General features: G+C 40.0%; 1 protein-coding gene across 1 annotated transcript in view; it reads left to right on the top strand.

Moving 5' to 3' along the window:
• Positions 1-387: 387 nt before the first annotated feature.
• The window catches only part of LOC122562564 (transient receptor potential cation channel subfamily V member 4-like), a 168,512-nt gene continuing 147,866 nt past the window's right edge, over positions 388-21,033 (top strand). Inside the window, exons 1-3 of the mRNA XM_043715497.1 lie at positions 388-600; positions 16,842-16,900; positions 19,141-19,274. Coding sequence (XP_043571432.1) covers positions 498-600; positions 16,842-16,900; positions 19,141-19,274 — 296 coding nt within the window. The 5' untranslated portion in view covers positions 388-497. The remainder of the gene's footprint in view (positions 601-16,841; positions 16,901-19,140; positions 19,275-21,033) is intronic.

Below are 21,033 nucleotides of genomic sequence, written 5' to 3'. Positions count from 1 at the left end.
ACAGACATAATGGCCTGAACAGTTTCTTACACAGTAACTGTTCTGTTCTTCTGAGGACATTTCCCAGAAGTATAATATTAATATTTATTGACCTGTAAATATTAATCAATTTAAATACTGTATAAAACAAATTATCTTAAAGTAGGTCCACGTACACTTTATCAATAGAGGTCGTCTGGGCTAGTTGATGCCATTGGTCCAAAGGTCAGAGGCCCTGGATTGTATTTGTTAGTTGTATGACCAGGCCCTCCTGTTTGATTGGTTAATAACACCGTAGCTACTAGTGATTGGTCTGTCTTTCCTACACGGTGATTGGATGATGTATGTCGTTGAGCTGTACCTGATTGGTCGACCTGTCCCCCGGCCAGTTGCTATGACGCGGGTGGGTGTTACGCTGTTAGGGTCCGGGTTGCCCACAGTCCGAGAGGGTTGTGCTGTTTCGTTCCGAGAGCGGTACTAGTTTGTCTCCTCCTCGGGAGGTTTTGCGTCGGTCGGCCATGGCGATGTTAGCCGAGCATCAGTTCAAGCAGCTGCCGGCGGACAAGCAGATCGACACCCGGGCTTTCCTGGACAGCGTCTCTTACCTGCCGCCCTTTTTCGGTGAGTGGGGTGGGGAATCCGAGGTGAACCTGCTGGGCTCGGCTCACTGAGCCTCGCGCGGAGGGGGGCAGAAAGCAAAACGCAAAACCCTTTAAAGTGTTGAGCTGAAGGACTGGTAGATCTCCCAGATGAGATCGAAATTCTGTTTTATTTTCCCGGTGGGTGTCAGGGTTTTCTTCCGGTTGTCACTCGCCTTTCCTCAGGATTATCTCTCCACGCTTCAGGCTCTCTGCCTTTATTCCTGATGAAGGGATTTTGCCCGAAACGTCGATTTTACTGCCTCCTCCCAAATCCTCTACCCCTCGTTCCCCATTCCCTGCCCCCAAACAAATCCTGGAATATATCCAGACCCGACTCCCCTTATCAACACCACCATAATCCCTCCATTCCAGGATACCTCCCCCTATCCCAGGGCAGTTTACCCCATTCCTCTTCTCCTTCACTCCCTGCCCACCACAATCCGTCCAATAAAAAAAATTATTCGGTTGCGAATTTGCTGTGATTCTATTACCTCTCAGATATCTGGTCTGCATACCTCTTGGGTGAGGTACAATGCTGGAAGGTGACTGGTTATAACCAGTGTTGTAATCCAAATAGGATTCTGAACGCCTTCAAAGGAGCATTGGTGAGGGAAGAATAAGTTTTGTTTGTACTTGTTGGGAGGGAAGGAGGAGAAGAAAGAGGGAGGCCCATTTTGCACTGTATCAAAGTTAGCCTGTGCATTCACCTGTTGAGTGACTTTCAGGACAGTTAGGGTTGAACTTGCAAGATTTTGCTCTTTGTAAAGAAGGATACAAATATCTCCTGTTCTGGAGCTTGCTATCCCACTTGGGGTCCTGATCTGCACTTTGGAATGTGCTGCTTGGAGATTGAGCAACAGTTCAATTGGGGAGCCTTTTATAACTTAACAAGTTGGTTGAATATCTTATGCGTTGCTCATTTTGGCTAAATATGTCATTTAGAATTGTCACTTCCAAATGACATACAGATATAAAGCCAAGAATTGCGGATACTGAAAAATCTGAAAGAAAATCAGAAATTGTTGGCAGATCTAGCGGATGCTGTTTTTGTTTTCTGTGACACAGCAGATGCAACTGGAACTAAGCTGACAACTTGCGTTTATGTAGTTGTTTTATCATGGTTTCAAAATACATTAGAAGTGCAGGGGTGATTATGTGATAACTAGGCCTAAACTAAAAACAAATAGCTGATTGTTTTTCATAATGTATGCATCCTTTGAACAAAATGTCAGGAAGCAGCATAGTGGCTAGCATCGCTACCTCACAGCGCTAGGGACCTGGTTCAATTCCACTCACTGTTGACTCTGTGGCATTTGCACATTCTCCCATGTCTGCATGGGTTTCCTCTGGGTGCTCTGGTTTCCTCCTGCAATCCAAAGGTGTGCAGGTTACGTGTTTTGGACATTGTAAATGCAAGGCTATAGGGATGGAGCGTGATTGGATGTGACCTTTTTGGCAGATTGGTGTCGACTCAATGCGCCAAATGGTCTGCTTATTTGCTGTAAGAATTCTATGATTCTATGAAGATGGTAGGGTGGGGAGAAGAGTGACCAAAAGCTTGGTCAGAGACTGGTTTCAAGGAGGACATTAAGTTTTGAAACACAAGAGTTTGAGAGAATTGCAGACGAGAGGGTCTTGTTGACTGAAGGCACAATCTCTGGTTAAAACAGCAAAGATCAAAAGAGGCCTGAATAAAGAATGGAGTATTTGGTCAGAAAAGGCTCACAGTGCTGCAAGAACTTATAGATATTAGGATAGAAGATTGAAGCAAAATGGTAAGTTGAGCTCCTGGGAGATTATAAGCCAATTCATATGTTAGGGAGGGGTGATAAATGAGCAAAAATAGATGCTATCACCAGGCAGTAAAGGTAGGGCTTAAGATTAGCTCATTGATACCATCGAGAAAGAACACTGGGCTTGGACTTGATGGGCTGAATGGCAGAAAGGTATTCTGGTCACATCCGAAAAGGTAAGAGGCAAACTCCCCAGCAGCTATCCCATTGTGTTTGACAGAGAGAAGCAACGGATGCAGAAATTGGGATCACTGTATTAAATATGACTCTGGTTTTACCCTGGAACATTAACTGTTTGTTATTAAATATTATAATTCTAATCAGGCAATATGTTGTCTGCCTGACTTTTTAAAATTTATCACAAAATAATTTGTCACATGATTTCAAATAAATAGCATTCTGCATGTTGTACCCTGTTGTGCTCAGTCTCTCGTTTTTTCCATCACAGTGATCAGTCTGCTGAGAGTTTCTATTTAGGTGCATTCTTTAGCAAAAAAAGATTTCTGATGCTTCACTTGATAAATACAATGTGCTGTGAGGGATGGGGGTGGGGAGACACTATCACAAGAACCCAGGCTTTGTTTCTAACCTGTAGAATTTATTTCATGGCAGCAAAAGATAAGCTCATGAAGGCAATTGTCTGGTATGCTATTGTGTGCTGCATTGAAACACTGCCATCGATCTGAGAAGGGAAAATCGCCAAGAGTTTGAGTTCTTGTGGGCAAGCAAAAGAGATCACTAACTTTTCCTGACAAAAATGTTCGTGTCTGGAGGGGAGAAGTTTGGCTAAAAAGCCTTTCATGTTAAATAATCTGCAGGTGTGCTTCCAAAACCCACGAGTAAAGTCTGCCCAAAGGGGATCAAGTTCTGAGACTGACACATCTGTGGAAATGTGCCTAAGAAAAATTTAATGATTTGCTAAGAGAAAATTGGTGGATGGGGGGATGAGATTCACTATTTAATATAGTTACCTGATATAACAAATATTTTTAAAAAGGCAGTGAGTTTCAGACAGTAACTCCATCCATAGCAGAGCTGATTTGTTAACCACTCAAGCTCAACTTTCTTGGCTTTTGCTGCCACCAAAATTGTTTGATTTGAATTACTGCTTGACAGCACTAGCTCATCCATTATCTTTTATTAATTATTCAAGGTGAATTGCAGCACTGTGACATTGCAGATTTCCCAACTGTTCAGTGTTGGGTGTACAATCCAGTCAACAAGAGTGAGGGGTGAATTTTAAAAATCTTGACGCCATATTAAGAATTTATTTTTGGTTAAGTTTCAATTTGTTAATGTTGACATTGGACCTGTTATGAGAGGTATTTCAAGCGAGGAATAAAAGTTGCCACCCTTGCTGGGAAGTGTGTGCACATCCATATTTTTGAGAACAGAATTGTAATGGAATGCACTTGTTAGTGACTAGCATATCAGTGCTCAGTATTGTCTCACAAATGCTACATGGTGGAAATGCTACAGGATAGCCAGCATTTGTAAGCTGTAAAAATGTGGCTGCAGGATGTGAAATGATAGGATCTTTGCAAGTTGAGAATGAGCTCTTCTGGAATTTTGACCAGCACCCAATTTCAAAATGAAGTTTAGATGTGCAAACTGATAGCAACGTTGAGACAAAGGTCGCTAGTGCTTCTGAACATTGTGCAATGTTTTGGTATTTGTGCCATTTTTTTCCTCAAGTTATCACTTCCCTTTTATGCATTTAAACTACATGACAAATTTGACAATAGAAGTAAGTGTATAATTAGAAAGTAATTGCATAGATACATTTTGCAACTTATTTACTGGTAGGTAAGTAAAGGTTTGTCCGAACTGTTTCCACACCCCCATTGCTTTACCTTTAGAAACAAGTTCGCTGTGCCCTCCTCCCTCAATTACTGTTACCTCATTTGGGATATGAGACTAATACATGTAGTTTCACAGGTCACAACCAAAACCTAACCATGAATGAGCTAAGTGATATGAGTAGCATCAGAGATGGGTTAGATATTATTTTCAACCTCCATCCTTTATTGCTTTGACTTTTTGAAACTATCAAAATAATAATGTCATCTATAATTTAGAAAAATTCTTATCATGTAAGTAATGGATTAGATCTAAGCTCTGCACCTTTGTTACATTCAGTTGTCAATTGTGGTGGACAATTAAACAACTGACTGGAGGAGGAGCCTCTACAAATGTTCCCATCCTCTCTGATGGAAGAGCCCAAAACATCAGTGCAAAAGATAAGGCTGTATTATTCGCAGCAAACTTCAGCCAAAAGTGCTGAGTAAGTGATTCAGCTTGACTTCTTCAAGTTGTTTACAGCATCATAGATACCAATATCTAACCAATCTGATTCATTCCATATCATTTCAAGAAATAGTTGGAGGCACTGGGTAGTGCAAAGGCTGTGAGCCTGATTCAGCAATAGTACTGAAGACTTGTTGCTGCTCCCCTAGCCAAGTTCCTCTAGTACAGTTACATCATTGGCATCTACCCAACAATGTGGAAAAGTTTGCTCAGATGTATTCTGTATACAAAAAGCAGGACAACTCCAACCCAGCCAACTACTGGCCCATCAGCCTACTCTTAATCATCAGTAAAGTGATGGAAGGTGTAATCAGTAGTGTTATCAAGTATTACCTGCCCAGCAATAATCTGCTCAGTTTGGATTCTACCAGGGTCACTCAGCTCCCGACCTTATTACAGCTTTAATTCAAATGTGGACAAAAGAGCTGAATTCCAAAGGTGAAGTGAGTGACTACCGTGAGTAACTCACCTCCTGACTGCCTAAAGCCCGTTCAGCATCTGCAAGGATCGATGCTGGGTCCACTACTTTTCATCATTTTATATAAATGATTTGGATGTGAGCCTAAGAGGTATAGTTAGTAAATTTGCAGTTGACACCAAAATTGGAGGAGTAGTGGACAGCAAAGAACGTTATCTCAGATTACAACGGGATCTTGTTCAGATGGGCCAATGGGCCGAGAAGGTGCAGATAGAGTTTAATTTAGATAAATGTGAGGTGCCGCATTTTGGGAAAGCAAATCTAAGCAGGACTTATGCACTTTAATCGTAAGGTCCTAGGGATTGTTGCTGAACAAAGAGACCTTGGAGTGCAGATTCATGGCTCCTTGAAAATAGAGTCACAGGTAGATAGGATAGTGAAGAAGGCGTTTGGTATGCTTTCCTTTATTGGTCAGAGTATTGAGTACAGGAGTTGGACTGTACAAGATATTGGTTTAGGCCACTGTTGGAATATTGCGTGCAATTCTGGTCTCCTTCCTAATGGAAAGATGTTGTGAAACTTGAAAGGGTTCAGAAAAGATTTACAAGGGTGTTGCCAGGGTTGGAGGATTTGAGCTACAGGGAGAGGTTGAAAAGACTGGGGCTGTTTTCCCTCGAGTGTCTGAGGCTGAGGGGTGACCTTATAGAGGTTTATAAAATCATGAGGGGCATGGATAGGATAACAGGCAAAGTCTTTTCCCTAGGATGAGGGAGTCCAGAACTAGAGGGCATAGGTTTAGGGTGAGAGGGGAAAGATATAAAAGAGACCTAAGGGACAACGTTTTCGCAGAGGACGGTGCGTGTGTGGAATGGCCTGCCAGAAGGAGTGGTGGAGGCTGGTACAATTGCAACATTTAAAGGACATCTGGAAGGGTATATGAATAGGAAGAGTTTGGAGGGATATGGGCCAGGTGCTGGCAGGTGGGTCTAAATTGGGTTGGGATATCTGATAAGCATGGACGAGTTGGACTGAAGGTTCTGTTTCTGTGCTGTACGTCTCTATGACTCTATGATAAGTTAGGAGTGCGATAGAATATTCCCTGCTTGCCTGGATGTGTGTAGTTCCAACAACATTCAAGAAGCTTGACACTGTCGAGGTCAAAGCAGCCTGCTTGATTGGCACCACATTCACAAACATCCACATGCTCAGCAAAAGTAGTGTGTATGATCTACAAGAGACACTGCAGCCATTCACCAAAAATCCATAGACAGCACTTTCCAAACCCATGGCCATTTCCATCGAGATGCAACCACCTGTAAGTTACACATGCCACTCAACTGGAAAAGTATGAATGTTCCCTCACTGTCATTTGGTCCAAATCCTGGAATTCCCTCTTTAAGAACATTGTCGTTCAGTCTACAGCACATGGAATGCAGCGATTCAAGATGGTAACTTGCCACTACCTTCTCAAGGGCACCTCGGGACAGGCAATAGCTGCTGACCAGCCAGTGACGTTCACGTCCCATGAATGAATTTTAAAAAAAAAATGACTCCTATATTTTACTTCACACATACAACAAAGATGATACCAGTAATCACAGACATTTTGTAAGAGCATCTCAAATGACATCAAGACAAAGATTGATGTTTTCACAGTTATACAGAATGGGTTTTAATTTTTCTCAAGGGCTATGCCACACAGTTTGCATCTGTTTCACTTTACACCTTCCATGTTGTACAATTATTTGGACATTAAGAAATCATTGTGTTTTGTGTGAGAACTATTATATGTTGGAAACTGGTTAGACTGTCAGAATCTACAATACAATGTTTTTATCCCTTAGGTCGTCAACAACAAATGCATGCACTACTTTAGGAGTATCCGTTTTGATGTCTAGGTTAACCGATGACTTACAGCATTTGTTTCTGAAGCAGAAAGCTCTGTAGGACCGGTAACCAACAACAGGTGCTCTAGTGGTCAGTGAAATTGCTGTAACCCATTCTTTCACAGCTGTGGATTTGATATAAGGAGGGAGTGCATTCCTTGAACAACTTTGACAAAATGCCGAATATTGTGTACACAGGCACCAGCTGTGGAGGAAAATACAACTATTGGCTCTTAGATGAACTGAACAGCTCATTCAGTCTTACTCTCTCTCTTCATTGCCATGCAAATCACTTTTTTTCAAATTATACACAGATAATTTGATTTTAGGGTTGGAAATGAGCAACAGCAATCAGCTCCATTGGGCTTATTCCAAGCTGGTGGATAGGAGCTAGCCAGAAATAGAGTAGAAAAGTCGCCCTGGAACAGAGGACAGGTGGTACGATGAGACCATTTATATGAATAATTTAAAATTCTAATAAAGTCAGGGCAATTCACTTCTGACTTCACTGTCTGCAGTTGTCCAAGTAAATGGAAGCTGTTTTATGGATTTGACCTTCCATTAGCACAGGCCAGACTCTTTGAGTTAACTACATTATGGTGGGACAATTTTTAAAATCCAACATTTCAATGACAACCCATACGAATTTACTCTTCAAAAAAACTAAAGGTTTCCCCTCAAATACTAATACGAACCATGAAACTAACAATTTTCTTATCTGCAACCTGGGTCTATCCTGCCTAAACCAACTGCTGAAGTGACATTTTGCTCCACTAATCAATTATAATGCTCGAATTCTAATTAAATTGAGTGCAGTGAATTCTTCTGCTATTTGGTGAATTCAAAAAAAAGCAGCTCAAATTATTTTCTTCTGGGTTAATGACAACTGAATCAACAGCAGAGATACTTTGTGAAGCACTGGTACGGAAATTTTCTTCCTGATACATATGAAATGTTTTCTGTTATAGTATCATGGTTAGCTCCTGAATGCGGTTCTATGCTGACACCAACTTCCCTCAATCCAACATCAAGAGGTCCTTTCTTCACTTCCCACTTCCCACTGATGTGTCTTTGCAGCTTGCAGACATCGATAAATGAGACAGTGGCTTTCTGAAATAATCCCTCAATCCTGATGGAGGGCTTTTGCCTGAAACGTTGATTCTCCTGCTCCTCGGTTGCTGCCTGACCAGCTGTGCTTTTCCAGCACCACACTCTCGATTCTGAAATAATCCACTGACTACCTAGTTTGGAAAGGAATTGATGAACCATGGTATAGCATTCATGCTTCTGGTGTAGCTGTTCATTTGACTTCCTAATCCTTAGTCATCTGCTTTACAGTTTAGTTTGCCAAACAGGGAGGTACAATGAGTGGAAGGTGTAAGGCTGCAAAAAAAAGTTAATCTTTTTTAAAAATGAAAATGTGGAGAGTGAGCCTTGCACTTACATTGGTCCCTTGCTGTCAGCATTAAACCTGGGTTCTTTTCTACCAATGCCATTTTGTAGCCTTGAATTTTTGATATTTATACAAGTTGGGATTTGGGTTTTGGCAGAATGACATTTGTTTGAAAATCTAAATTTCTTATGTATGCCTGTAGCTATTGTGGGTAAATGAGTCAGCATGCACTAAAATGCTATTGACTATAGAGTCCAGTTTATTTCGGTTAAATTTGTCAATACTTGTTCCAGAATTCAGGCCACAAAAACACTTTTATCTGGTTGCTGTCACTTGCGGTTGTATCCAGGTGGGGCTAATCTGTGTTTTTTTTTGTGCACTGACTTTGGTGGTTTTGTGCTTTGGAATGTTGGATCTTTCTTTCCCATTCACTCTTTTTGAATCCCATTGATGACCTCTTTTGTACATTTTGGTTCTTCATGTTTACTTCATCAGTGGCAAAAGGTACATTTCTTTTTAAATAAAACAAAATGGCCGATGCTGGAGATCCGAATTAAAAACAGAACTTGCTCAAGAATCTCAGCAGGTCTGACAGTATCTGTGAGAAGGCAGCGTTCATATTTTGAGTCTGGTGACTCTGCATCAGAATAGTTTTCTTTTGTCTAAAGTGCATTATCTTCCTACACTTCCGCCATTTTCAACTCTTCCTCCCATTTCTCCAAAGATATGCAAGTCCTGGGTCTCCTCCAATGCCAAATTCAAGCCACCCAACAACAGTCTTCATCTTCCACCTTGGGTCCCTTCGACCACACAGCATAGACTTCGCCAGTATCCAAATCTCTGTTCCTCCCTTCATTGTTCCTGATCCAACTCGGCATTGCCGCCTTGACCTGTCCTACCAGTCCATCTTCCTTCCCACCTATCCGCTCCATCCTCCCCACCGACCTATCACAATTACTCCCAACCTGCATCTACCTATCGCCTTCGCAGCTACCTTCAGCCCTCTCCAGCCCCACCCCGTCCCCGTATTTATCTGTCAGCCCCTTCCACCCCACATTCCTAATGAAGTGCTTATGTCCAAAACGTTGACTCTACTGCTCCTCGAATGCTGCCTGACCACCTGTGCCTTTCCAGTGCCACACTTTTCGACTCTTGACTCTCCAGCATCTGCAGTCCTTACTTTCTCCCAGCGATGTGGATAAGTTCACTTAATGTATTCTGGGTTTTGCCTAGCCACCCCCACTTCCTAATTTCTACTTTCATATTTCTTGGATTTTATGTACTATCTGGTTCCCACTTAATGGCTAACTTTGTGTGGCTTAATAGTAAGCAGCAATCTATCCTTTGCACAGTTCATGTTTCACACTTGCTTCACAATTAAGGAGGGGAGCTAGTCAATAATGATTAAAAATCACAACCTGAAATTTCAAAGTTTATTTCTAAGCACAAGAGTCCTGAATCTGTTTGGAGTGCTGAGCACATTGACCCAGTGCCTGGAGATGATCCTTCCTGAGGATTGTCTAATTCAGTAGATGTACTTTTTTTTTCTTGTTGTCTCTGGAGACACTGGAAAACTTTAATTGACTTTGGAAAATTGGACCTGATGGCATATTGAATCAATTAACAGATGCTACAATATCAGTTTATTGATTTGTCATTTATTACCATGGAAATCAGTGATGTATTTCTGGTAATATGACAGTAACATTCAGAGCTTGTTTAAAAGCCAGAAATAAAGTCTTTCCATTGGCAAAATGCTAGTTGTAGGATGTGCATTTAGTGGATTAGTGTAGGATAGAAAACTTAAAGGGATGTTTAACTTACTGAATTACCCTGCACAGTTGTCCCTCACTCAAGTCTTTTATTGTTTAATTGTTCTAATGCTCTGAAGCTGCCTGTTGTTTCCCCTGTAACTCAATGTAAGCTGAGCTTCCAGATTTGATCACTGGCCTATATCATATAGAACATTACAGTGCGGAATTCCTGCAATTGACTCGGCTATAGGAAAGATATTATTACATTGGAGAGGGTTCCAAAAAGATTTACCAAAATGTTGCCAGGAAAGAGGGTTTGAGTTATGAGGAGAGGTTGGGATTCTTTTTCACTGGAGCGTAGAAGTTTGAGGGGTGACCTTATTGAGGTTTGTAAAATCATGAGGGACAAAGATAAGGTGAATAGCAAAATTTTTTTTCCCTAAGATATGGGGGAGTTCAAAACTAAGGGGTGAGAGGGGAAAGATTTAAAAGGGACCTGATGGGCAACTTCTTCACACAATGGTACGTACGTGAAATGAACTGCCACAAGAATTGGTAGATACAGGTACAGTTACAGAATTTAAAAGACACTTGCATAGGTAAACAAATAGGAAAGGTTCAGAGGGATATGGGCCAAATGCAGGCAAATGGGACTAGTTTGGTTTGGGAAACCTGGTCAGCGTGGACAATTTTCATGTTCTATGACTGTGACTCTATGCCGTCATAAGTTTTTGACTGGGCGGTAGCACCTGGAAAGAGCCCACCCACACAGCAACTTTCGTGGAGAATGCATGTTAACAGCCATTAGGTAAGACCAAAGTTGGACTTGGCCTGTTGTAGCTTATTGGCCAGATGACTGAGCTTGCAACTGCAAAGATACCAGAGAGGACCTGTGAAGTGATACAGCAATGTAAGTCATGTCTATCAGAGGGGGAGAGAAACAAACAAAAAATTAACAGGTTGCAAAACATGATACTTTTTAATATGAGGAACAATTGATAGGTAAGGTACTTCCAGCCGAACGTGTTAATTATTTTTGGTTAGTTAGCTGTACCTCTCTTCACTCTTGCGTACAAAATGTATAAACAAAAGTGTGAGAAATGGATGTATAGTAGTACAGTTTGTTGCTTCTTCCCAACTTGTTTGAATAGCATACCAGGAGTTAAAAAAAGATTTAGATGCAAATGTATGAATTATACGGTGATGAACTGAACTGTTTGGTTGCTGAACACTTTTAAAAACCCCAAATCACAATGTTGAGTCAATGTATGTTTTAGCACAAGATGTTTCTGGTTATTTATTACATGATATTTGTTGACAACTATTGATATACTTCCAGCATATGATATAAAGCTTTCCATCTCAATCAATTAATTATCACTTGCAGAATCTTCCAGTACTGAGACCTGTGAATCTATAAAGAATAACCAGACAGACCTTTCCATCTCACTCGGGCTGGGATTACACTCTCTTGACTTTCTAGTAACACGAGACCTCTATTCATACAATGCACTGTTGTATTTTATTGGTCAGCAGCAACAATGTACTTTAAAAGGAGAATCAGCCTTTTGTTGTTTAAATAAAGACCGCATTATTAACTGCTCTTTTTTTTTGTTCTTTTCATTTTTAAACTTGAATCTTCGGGAATTTTATTATAGCTTTCCGTAACCAGGCTGTTACTGGTTGGAGAGAAAGGAATGGGATTTTTTTTCATGGGTTTCAACATCAGCTGATGCAAAACTATGTTCTCCCCACTATAATGGAAGGATATTTAGAAATGATTGGCCAAAGTGAAACGTGTGGTGTGTTAACTTTCAAAACAAAAGTACAATTGTTTGAATAGTAACCATAGTAATAATTAAGTTGCACCAATTGCAGAAGTTACAAGTTCAATTTTCATAGTCTGCACTAAGATTTTAGGTAGTAATGGAATGCTACAGCCTAGGATAGTGCTGTGAAAATAAGGTCCAGATTCTAACTCTTGAGGGCCCTCAAAAGGTAGAGTTGATTTTCATTAATGAACTATAGTTTCTAGGCATCTATCGGTGCTTCAATCAGCTTTGAAATCTATACCAGACTGCTTATAGAACAATAGAATGAGGCACTTAGGCCCTCGCCAAGGCCTCCTCTCCTGAACGTGCTAGTCTATCTCTCCCATTTTTTTTTTGCTCAGCATGCAAGATCTTCAGTGGCACTAATAAATCAAATATTTTTCTTTCTTCATTTCTCTTTTCCTGAATCTGTTATGTAACAGTATAGAATACTCATTTTGCTGAAGCTTTTTGTGTTCCACTCAGAATAATTTGTAAAAGGTAATGTAAAGGGCAACCAACAATTATGCTGTATTAGAGAAGTGCGCTAACTGGTAAGCAAGTAGATATTGCACCAGTTATATGATGCTTGATAGTTAACTGCCAACTTCGTATATATGTAAAGCAAAGCAGGGTTGATTTCTCAAGGCAATGCCTTGACCAAAGTCAAAGAACTAGCGAATGATTGAAACAGAAAAATGTGTGTATGTCTTTCTCTGTCTGCATAGGATCGAGTCAGTAGAGGATCCGTTAACATGTGTAAGGAAATTCGTCCATGCAGCTACAAACAAATGTGTCGTGTATGTATTGGAAATAGGAGGTTAGGTGTCAATCTATTGAAGACATGTTTCTCATGGAATCCAACAAAGATTTTTGCCAATGATGCACCTGGCAACAGTCCACTGGTGGTGCCATCTATTTAGGCATATCTGTATCTTCATATGAGAATCTGTACTCATTGGGAACCCAGGAATATGCACAGTTATATTGAGTTTTAACAAGACTTTGGGGGAAGTGGTGTGGAAGATATTAGTGTAATGTTTTAGGAAGCTGAGATATTTTATAGGCCAGTGTAAAAATTCACAATTGAATAGAATGTACTGAACCTTTCAAAACTTGAAACCAACACAAAAGGCCAAGCCCAAGTTCAAATCTATCAATAGTTAGTTGAATCAAAGCCCAGATAAGATGTTGGTTTTTAAAATTTTACAAATTTATAGTTCTGAACTATTTGTATTTCTCCACTGTATTTAAAGATGATGATACCACTAGCTAGCTTTTTTTTTAACTTTTTTTTAATAAGAGACTTTGATCAGTGGCATTCAGCAGGGGTCAGTGCTATATCTACTGTTGTTTGACATATAAACGATTTGGATAAGAATTTAGGAAGCACGGTTAGTTAGTTTGCAGATGACACTGAGTGGTGGTTTAGTGGCAGTTAAGAAGGTTATCTAAGATTACAAAGAGGCCTAGGTCTCAGAGTTTAGAGATTAGGTTTGTTTGAAATTATGGTTTGAAGGCAGATCAGTGGTCAATAACTAGGAACCTGACATTAGTGTCCTCGTTATCCAGATGTCCCACGGTGATTGTAGCGATCGGGAGATGGTGTCTTCTGTGGACCTGTTGCACTGACCAGGAATTTGGTAGGCCAGAGTTGGTGTGAGCCATGGCTAACCTCTCTTACTACTTTGTGATCATGGAGGTCAGAGCCACCAGGTGGTAGTCATTTAGGCACGCTGCATTATTTTTCTTTGGCACTGGATGATAGAGTAGGTGGGAATTTTCGATTGTAGCAAGGAGATGTTAAAGATGTCTGCAAATACACCCGCCAGCTGGTCCACACAGGATCTGAGTGCATGGTCAAGGACTCCATCCAGGCCTGTTGCTTTCCATGGGTTCACTCTCAAGAAGGCTGATTGAACATCTGCAGTGCTGACTGTGGGTATAAGTGCATCTGAGGCAGTTGGGATAGGTGACATTATTTCATTGACCATCTGCTCAAAGCGAGTTGAGAATGCATTGAGCTTGTCGTGTAGGGATGTACAGCTGCCCATGATTCTATTCGATTTTGCTTTGTAGCTCATTATGTCATGTAAGCCTTGTCACAAATGATGGGTGTCCTGTGTGGTTGGTCTGGATCACAAGCTTAGTTTTGTTTTGCCTCTGTGTCTCTGGCCTTACGAAGATTAAAACTAGACATCCTGTATAGGTCAGTGTTGCCGGACTTGTATGCCTCAGACCTTCAGTAGGTACTGAATCTCCCAGTTCATCCGTGGCTTCTGGTTGAGGAACATTCGATTAACTTCTTTGGCACGCAGTCTTCTGCACGCTGATGAAGTCTGTGACACTGTTGGTATGCTCATTTAGCTTGGCCACTGAGTTCTTGAATATGGACCAGACCACTGACTCTCAGCAGTCCCATAGAAGCCCTTCCTCAGACCAATATCACTCTACTTTCTGTATTGAGTCATCATGCTTCAATTTTTGCTTGAAAGCTGGGAGGAGGAGCACAGTGTTGTGATTGGATTTTCCAAAATGCGGAAGGGGGAATGGAGCAATAGGCATCTTTGGTTGTATTGCCATGATCAAAGATGTTTGGACCTGTGATGGGACAGGAGATATGTTGATGGCATTTTGATAGCATGTTCTTGATGTTGGTCTGGTTGAAGTCACCAGCTACAATGAACAAAGCCTCTGAGTATTGTGTCTCAAGACTGTGACCGGTGTTGTATATTTTGTGAAGTACATTTACTTTTTCATGTGGTGGAATGTAGACCGCTGTCAGGATAATAGAGGTGAACTCACATGGCAGGTAGGAAGGATAGCAGTTTTGCAGTAAGATATTCTTACTATAAGATTTCTTAGTGGATAAATAAGAGAGGACAAATTTGCATTTGAGTGTACCCATGATTATCAGCCATGATTGAATGGTGGAGCAGGCTTGATGGGCTGAATAGCCTAACTTCTGCTCCTATGTCTAATGGTCTTACTGGTTCCACTGTGATCAACCGTAGAGGACAAAGTTTAGAAGGTGATAGTGTCAAAAGTTATTAAAGGTCGAAGAGGTTAGTGAGGATGAGATGGAGGAGAGACTGGCTCAAGTATGATTTTAAAGCATTCGTTGGAAAGGAGGGGACATCACCCCATGTGGATGTTTTAAATCTTGGTAACACCATTGCTCCTTGAGATAAGGTATGATTTTGTTTGTGTTGATGAAGTTGGGGAAAAATTAACACATACATAACAATGATCAGCTAGTCCAGCACGTTCCAGGGGCTGCAAGGTTCTTTGAACTGGGCTGCTCCACACTATACATTCTAACTTGTCCGATTTCAATATTAGATTAGCATCTTCATGTCCCAAGGGTAGTTTTCCATGCAGAGCTCTACTTATAATTGTTGTTGTAAGCTTGTGAACATAAAAGACTTCATTACAATTTTTGTACGATCTCCAGAAAATGAATTATTCAGTTCTGGAAACTCAACCCTGCCAACTTGGGCCTGAAGAACTATTAGCTTCAATTATTGATGCTTTCCATTCACTGACTGAGTTTTTATTCCATTTTTACATATTTTTCTTTATTTCTAATGCAATTAGTAACAAACCATAAGACCATATGTTGACTTAAAAATGACTGCAATATGCATTAATTTCCTTTTTTATTTGGTGGATTTTCTCCTGAAAGTAAAACAGTTTAGATCCCTACATCATTAACCTGACTCTCATAAATTTTAATCTTGATAGCTCACTTAGAAAATGCACTGATCATTGTTGATAAGTGCACTATCCATCAAAAAAAAACATATTGTTCTTCATCACTGGGCATTCAAATCTACAAACTCCCATGATTGACTTTCCTGTTCTGGGTTATTTCTAAGTAGAGTAGTGGTGCTGACAAAACACTTGCAATGTTTTTGATCATTTTCTGATTTGATGAAGTTAACTGCCTTTCAACTTTTATGAAAGAGCTATGTACCGGAATATAGAGTATAATCTCAACCATAGAGTCCTGAAGAAGAAAAGGAATTTGACTTATTTGGTTACTGTAAACCAGTGGCCCTGTATGTTGTGATTGGGTGGTACGCTGGGGACTAGTAGCATCTGTTGAATGCTATCCCTTCCATTCTCAGGGGATGAGGGAAATCAAGTAGAGCAAAATAATGTTTACTTTAAATTTAAAACAGAATATCTCCACCTGTACTTCAGTATTTTAGAAAATGTGGTGAGGATCTAGTGGCCATATGCATTAGCCATGATTACAGTTATTCAATACAGAGATGATCTTGATATTGTTAAATATTATTCATTTTGTATCCTCTCATTGGGTAAGTATATATCTTGACAATCTAAACTAGTACATGTAAACATCTACAATAGTGCCTTACTAGAGCATGGTGCAAATGATCTGTGTTCATTCTCTCCCCAAAGCCCACTCATTATAACACTCATTGTGCACTCTTAGCAAAGAGTCTCATGTGGGTATGAGTATCATCCCTCCAAGTGGAGTGTAAACACTGACACAGGTGATTACTATTGCAAATACTGCAGAATTCTGTCAAAGCTGAGTTGTCTAATGGAGTGCAGCAGTATGGTCAAAATGGCTTCAGCGCGATACTTTTTTACTACATTCAGATTGTGTCTATTTAAGTCTTAAAATGTTAATGCACATATTATAAATTCTAGTATTTTAAGTGTAGCTCAAATTTTTTAAGCTGTTGAGGAATATCTCCATCAAAAGCTTCAGTTGTTTCAAATGGACAAACTTTTTGCATTAGTTCCCTGTATTCACAGACAGCTACTAAACTGCATAACGTTCAATCAAAGTGCACTTCCCTAAAAATGCATTTATTTATTTGTAGATTGCCTTGGGTCAACAGTGTTTTCACCAATCAAAGCAGATGTGACTGGTAACATCACTGTAAGTAGTCTGGACTGTTGTAAGTAGTGATATGTCGATTGCTCATTTTTATAGCTGGCTTAATTGAGAATATTGCAGTATAAATAGGATGTACAATTAATCTCAACACCTCATTACCCATGATGGTTCCTATTCCTGATTGTTGACTAAGAACCATTGCTGCCAGTTCCCTTGTATGATCTCCCCAGTGATAGCTTGCTCACATTCATGTGTGACAGACACCCTGCTATTGAGGCGATGGCAGGCTGCCCATTCTCACAGACGCATATCTCATTAAGAGCGCACACCTTCAGGAAAGACTATAGTATTCTGATAAGGGAGATTTAACAATAAGACTGACTGCAGTTCACCGGTAAAATGTACTATCCAGATCGTTCTGGCATAATGCGTGTTTCGTCAATGCGAATTGGCTATAACATTGAATTATGGATTCTTTTTGGATAACGTGAACTTTCAACTGAATGGATACAGCTGTTTTCTATAGCATGATTTTTTTTATAGCATGAGGTTGCAGAGGAATATACCAGAACATTCTGTAAATTGTTTGGCTACAATAAACTGTGTACCAAGCAACATATTGTCTTCTCCTTTCATCCAGTTATTGTATTGTCATTGATTCAGATTATCTCTTTTTTTTTAAATAAATTTTTGCTTAATTCTCAAGATCGCATTTACTTGATCAAATAATTCTACCAAATAAGTTAAATAGAAATGTTGAAAATTAGTTATAATTTGAATTAAGTCATTGTGTAAAATGCTTTATTCCATTTTTTAAAAAATAAAGTCCCAGTAGGAGGTACCACTTAATTGAGTTATAGCACACATATTTCTAAACTAAAAGAGTCTGCATTTGAGTCCAGTTCTACGACTTACTTCTATGCATTATCTGAGTTGGTACGCTGTACAGCACTGGAGGAACACTGTGATATTGTAAGTGAAGGGTGAAGCCATCCAGGTTGTTGAGATTGTTAAAAGGGGAGAAAGAGAAAAAAGAGCCAATATTTATTGGGAATGTTTCATGAACACCACTGTCCTGAAGTGACAAATGTTTAAACTGGTTACCACTGGAAGCTGATAGTCTGCCTGATGTAGATTTTTGAAGTTGAAAATTGGCAAAACCTATTAGTTGCTTATTGTTAATTGCAAGACAGCACCATTACACATCTTTGGTATCTTGTGAATTGAGAGAGTGTGAGGAAACTAAACTGGAAACCATGGATTAGCCATGCGCATTCTGAAAGGCAGAGCAGGCTTGAGGGTTATATGGTTGTCCCGTTTGTTATTTATGTGCACACATGGCCTTGGTTTAATACCTAGCCTGGAAGATATCTGTTTCAATAATGCATGACTCCCCAAGAATTAGACTGAAATGTTAGCATAGACTATGGTGCAGAGCCTGAGTCCATAATGCAGAGCCTGAATCCATAATGTTCTGAATCATTGGTAGGAGGTTTGGATTATGAAGGAACAGAAGAAATTTTAGCTAGTTAAATCTGAAATGCAAAGGAATAGTGTTTCTTTGCTTGTTTGCTAAATGTTGATTGCATTTATAACTTTTCTTAACAGTAAAAAACATACATTTATGTTGTTGTTCAGTAGTCCAGATCTCTAGTATTGCTGGGGAAAAAAATGATTTTGTTTATATTATTTGCTTTGCATTCAAGACAACTTGCAAGGAAAATCAAAGTAGCATTTTTGTATGTATGCGCTGATTTGGTTAGCAATGGACTCCGATAGAGACATTGCCATGGAGAATACACCAATTAGATGATGACTGCCAGTTAACCACCAGATAGATTTTCAATTTTAACCCAGATAAGTTTATGATGATCAGTCAAGGTATTGCCCTGAGAAGTAAACCAAAGAATGGCTGTCACTATTCGGTTGAAACAGATATATTATGTGTACATGTTCTTTCTGTCTACAAAGAACGGGGATCTGAATGTTAATATATAGGTAGTTTCCAGTATGATACACATCTGCCACACCACAAACCAGACTGACTATCCTAAATTGCTTGTCGGTGTTATTTATGGTTCAAATGGCACCCCTTTTCACAGCCTCATGTTTCAATCTATTTTGCATTTAGTAGTGATCTATGCAGAAAAGCTCCAGTGATTAAAGAAGTAATTTTTAACTAAAACGTTTCATTCCAAAGGAAATTATGGCTAACTAAAGGATTGAATTTTGTTTCCCCTATAAGAATAATTGTATGTGCAACATTTGTCTTTTTTGAACAGAAAATCAAGAATGTGTATGAAACAAATCCCACAAAATTCAAAACATTGCAACTAATTCTGGAAGGAGAGAAGGAACAATATGGCACTGAGTGGCCAAATGTTGGAGCTACATTGGCGCTGATGTGGTTAAAAAGGTAAGTAGTTTAGTTTCTTTCTTAGTGTTATCTCTGCAATTTTGCTGCTGTCCTCCAAGTGGCTGTTCTATGTATGTCAGCTTGAGCTGTAAAGCTGTTCAGTTGTGGAGTGCGTCACATTCTATATTTTAGAAATTCATGGACTTTTTGAAGCAAGCCTGGGAGTGGAGTTCTTGCCTGATCTTCAACCAGTTTATTGGAGTTAGGTTTCTTTCTTTTGAAGAAATATCTTGTGCAAGGAACCAGTTGATATACTGTATTTAGATTTCCAGTGGCATTTGATGAGGTGCTGCATAAAATCTTTTTGCAGAAAAGGTTCATGGTATGGGGGGAAACATATTAGTATGGTTAGAAAATTGCCATCTAACAAAATACGGTAGGCATCTATGGGTATTTTTTTCTTAATGACACGATGTTTTGAGTGATGCTGAATAATGAAAGGACTCAAGATGTGATGGTAAATTTGCTGATGCCACAAAGATGAGTCAGAAGGTAAGTTGTGCAGAAGACATGAGGAAACAAAGGGATTTGGTAGGTTGAGGTGGACAAAGATCTGGCAAGTGGAGTATATCCCTCCAAACCCTTCCTATTCATATACCCATCCAAATGCCTTCTAAAAGTTGCAATTGTACCAGCCTCCACCACTCCCTCTGGCAGCCCATTCCACACACCCTCTGTGTGAAAATGTTATCCCTTAGGTCTCTTTTATATTTTATCCCTCTCACTCTAAACCTATGCCGTCTAGTTCTAGACTCCCCATGCCAGGGGAAAGAGATTGTTTATTTATCCTATCCATGCCCCTCATGATTTTATAAACCTCTATCAGGTCACCCCTTGGCTTCCGTGCTCCAGGAAAAATAGCCCTAGCCTATTCAATGTCTCCCTATAGCTCAAATCCTCTAACAACATCCTTGTAAATATTTTCTGAACCCTTTCAAGCTTCACAACATCCTTCTGATAGGAAGGAAACCAGAATTGCACACAATATTCTAAAAGTGGTCTAAGCCAATGTCCTGTACAGTTGCAACATGACCTCCTAACTCCTATACTCAATACTCTGACCAATAAAGGAAAACATACCAAACACCGCCTTCACTATCCTATCTACCTGTGACACTACTTTCAAGGAACTTTGAACCTGCACTACAAGGTCTCTTTGTCAGCAACACTCCCTAGTACCTCACCATTAATTGTACAAATCCTGCTAAGATTTGCTTTCCCAAAATGCAGCACCTCCATTTATCTAAATTAAACCCATCTTCCACTTCTCAGCCCATTGGCCCATCTGATCAAGATTTCGTTGTAATCTGAGGTAACCTCCTTCATTGTCCACTACCTCTCCAATTTTGGTGTCGTCTGCAAACTTACTAACTCTTCTGCTCACATCCAAATCATTTATATAAATGATGAAAAGTAGTGGACCCAGCACCAATCCTTGTGCAGGCAGGGATACACTGAGGCTTGGTACATTGGCGAGATCAATCAGACGCAACATCAAAGGATGAATGGACATCGTGCAACGATCACCATACAGGAGTTTCCCCTCCCAGTCAGTGGTCCGGGACTTTCAGCCTCAGACCTTCGGGTATCTATCCTCCAAGACGTACTTTGGGATAAGCAACAAAGCAAAGTGGCTGGCAATAGTGTTTGACACCTATGGGGATGGCCTCAACCAGGGTCTTGTGTTCATGCCACACGACAGGTGATTTCTTTCTTGCTTTCTTTCTTTCTTTTCTTTCTTTCTTTCTTTCTCTCTTTC

The sequence above is a fragment of the Chiloscyllium plagiosum genome, chromosome 25, assembly GCF_004010195.1.
Source record: "Chiloscyllium plagiosum isolate BGI_BamShark_2017 chromosome 25, ASM401019v2, whole genome shotgun sequence".
Lineage (NCBI taxonomy): Eukaryota > Metazoa > Chordata > Chondrichthyes > Orectolobiformes > Hemiscylliidae > Chiloscyllium > Chiloscyllium plagiosum.
Note: the sequence above shows the minus strand (reverse complement) of the source record. Positions and strands in the feature narration are given on the sequence as shown.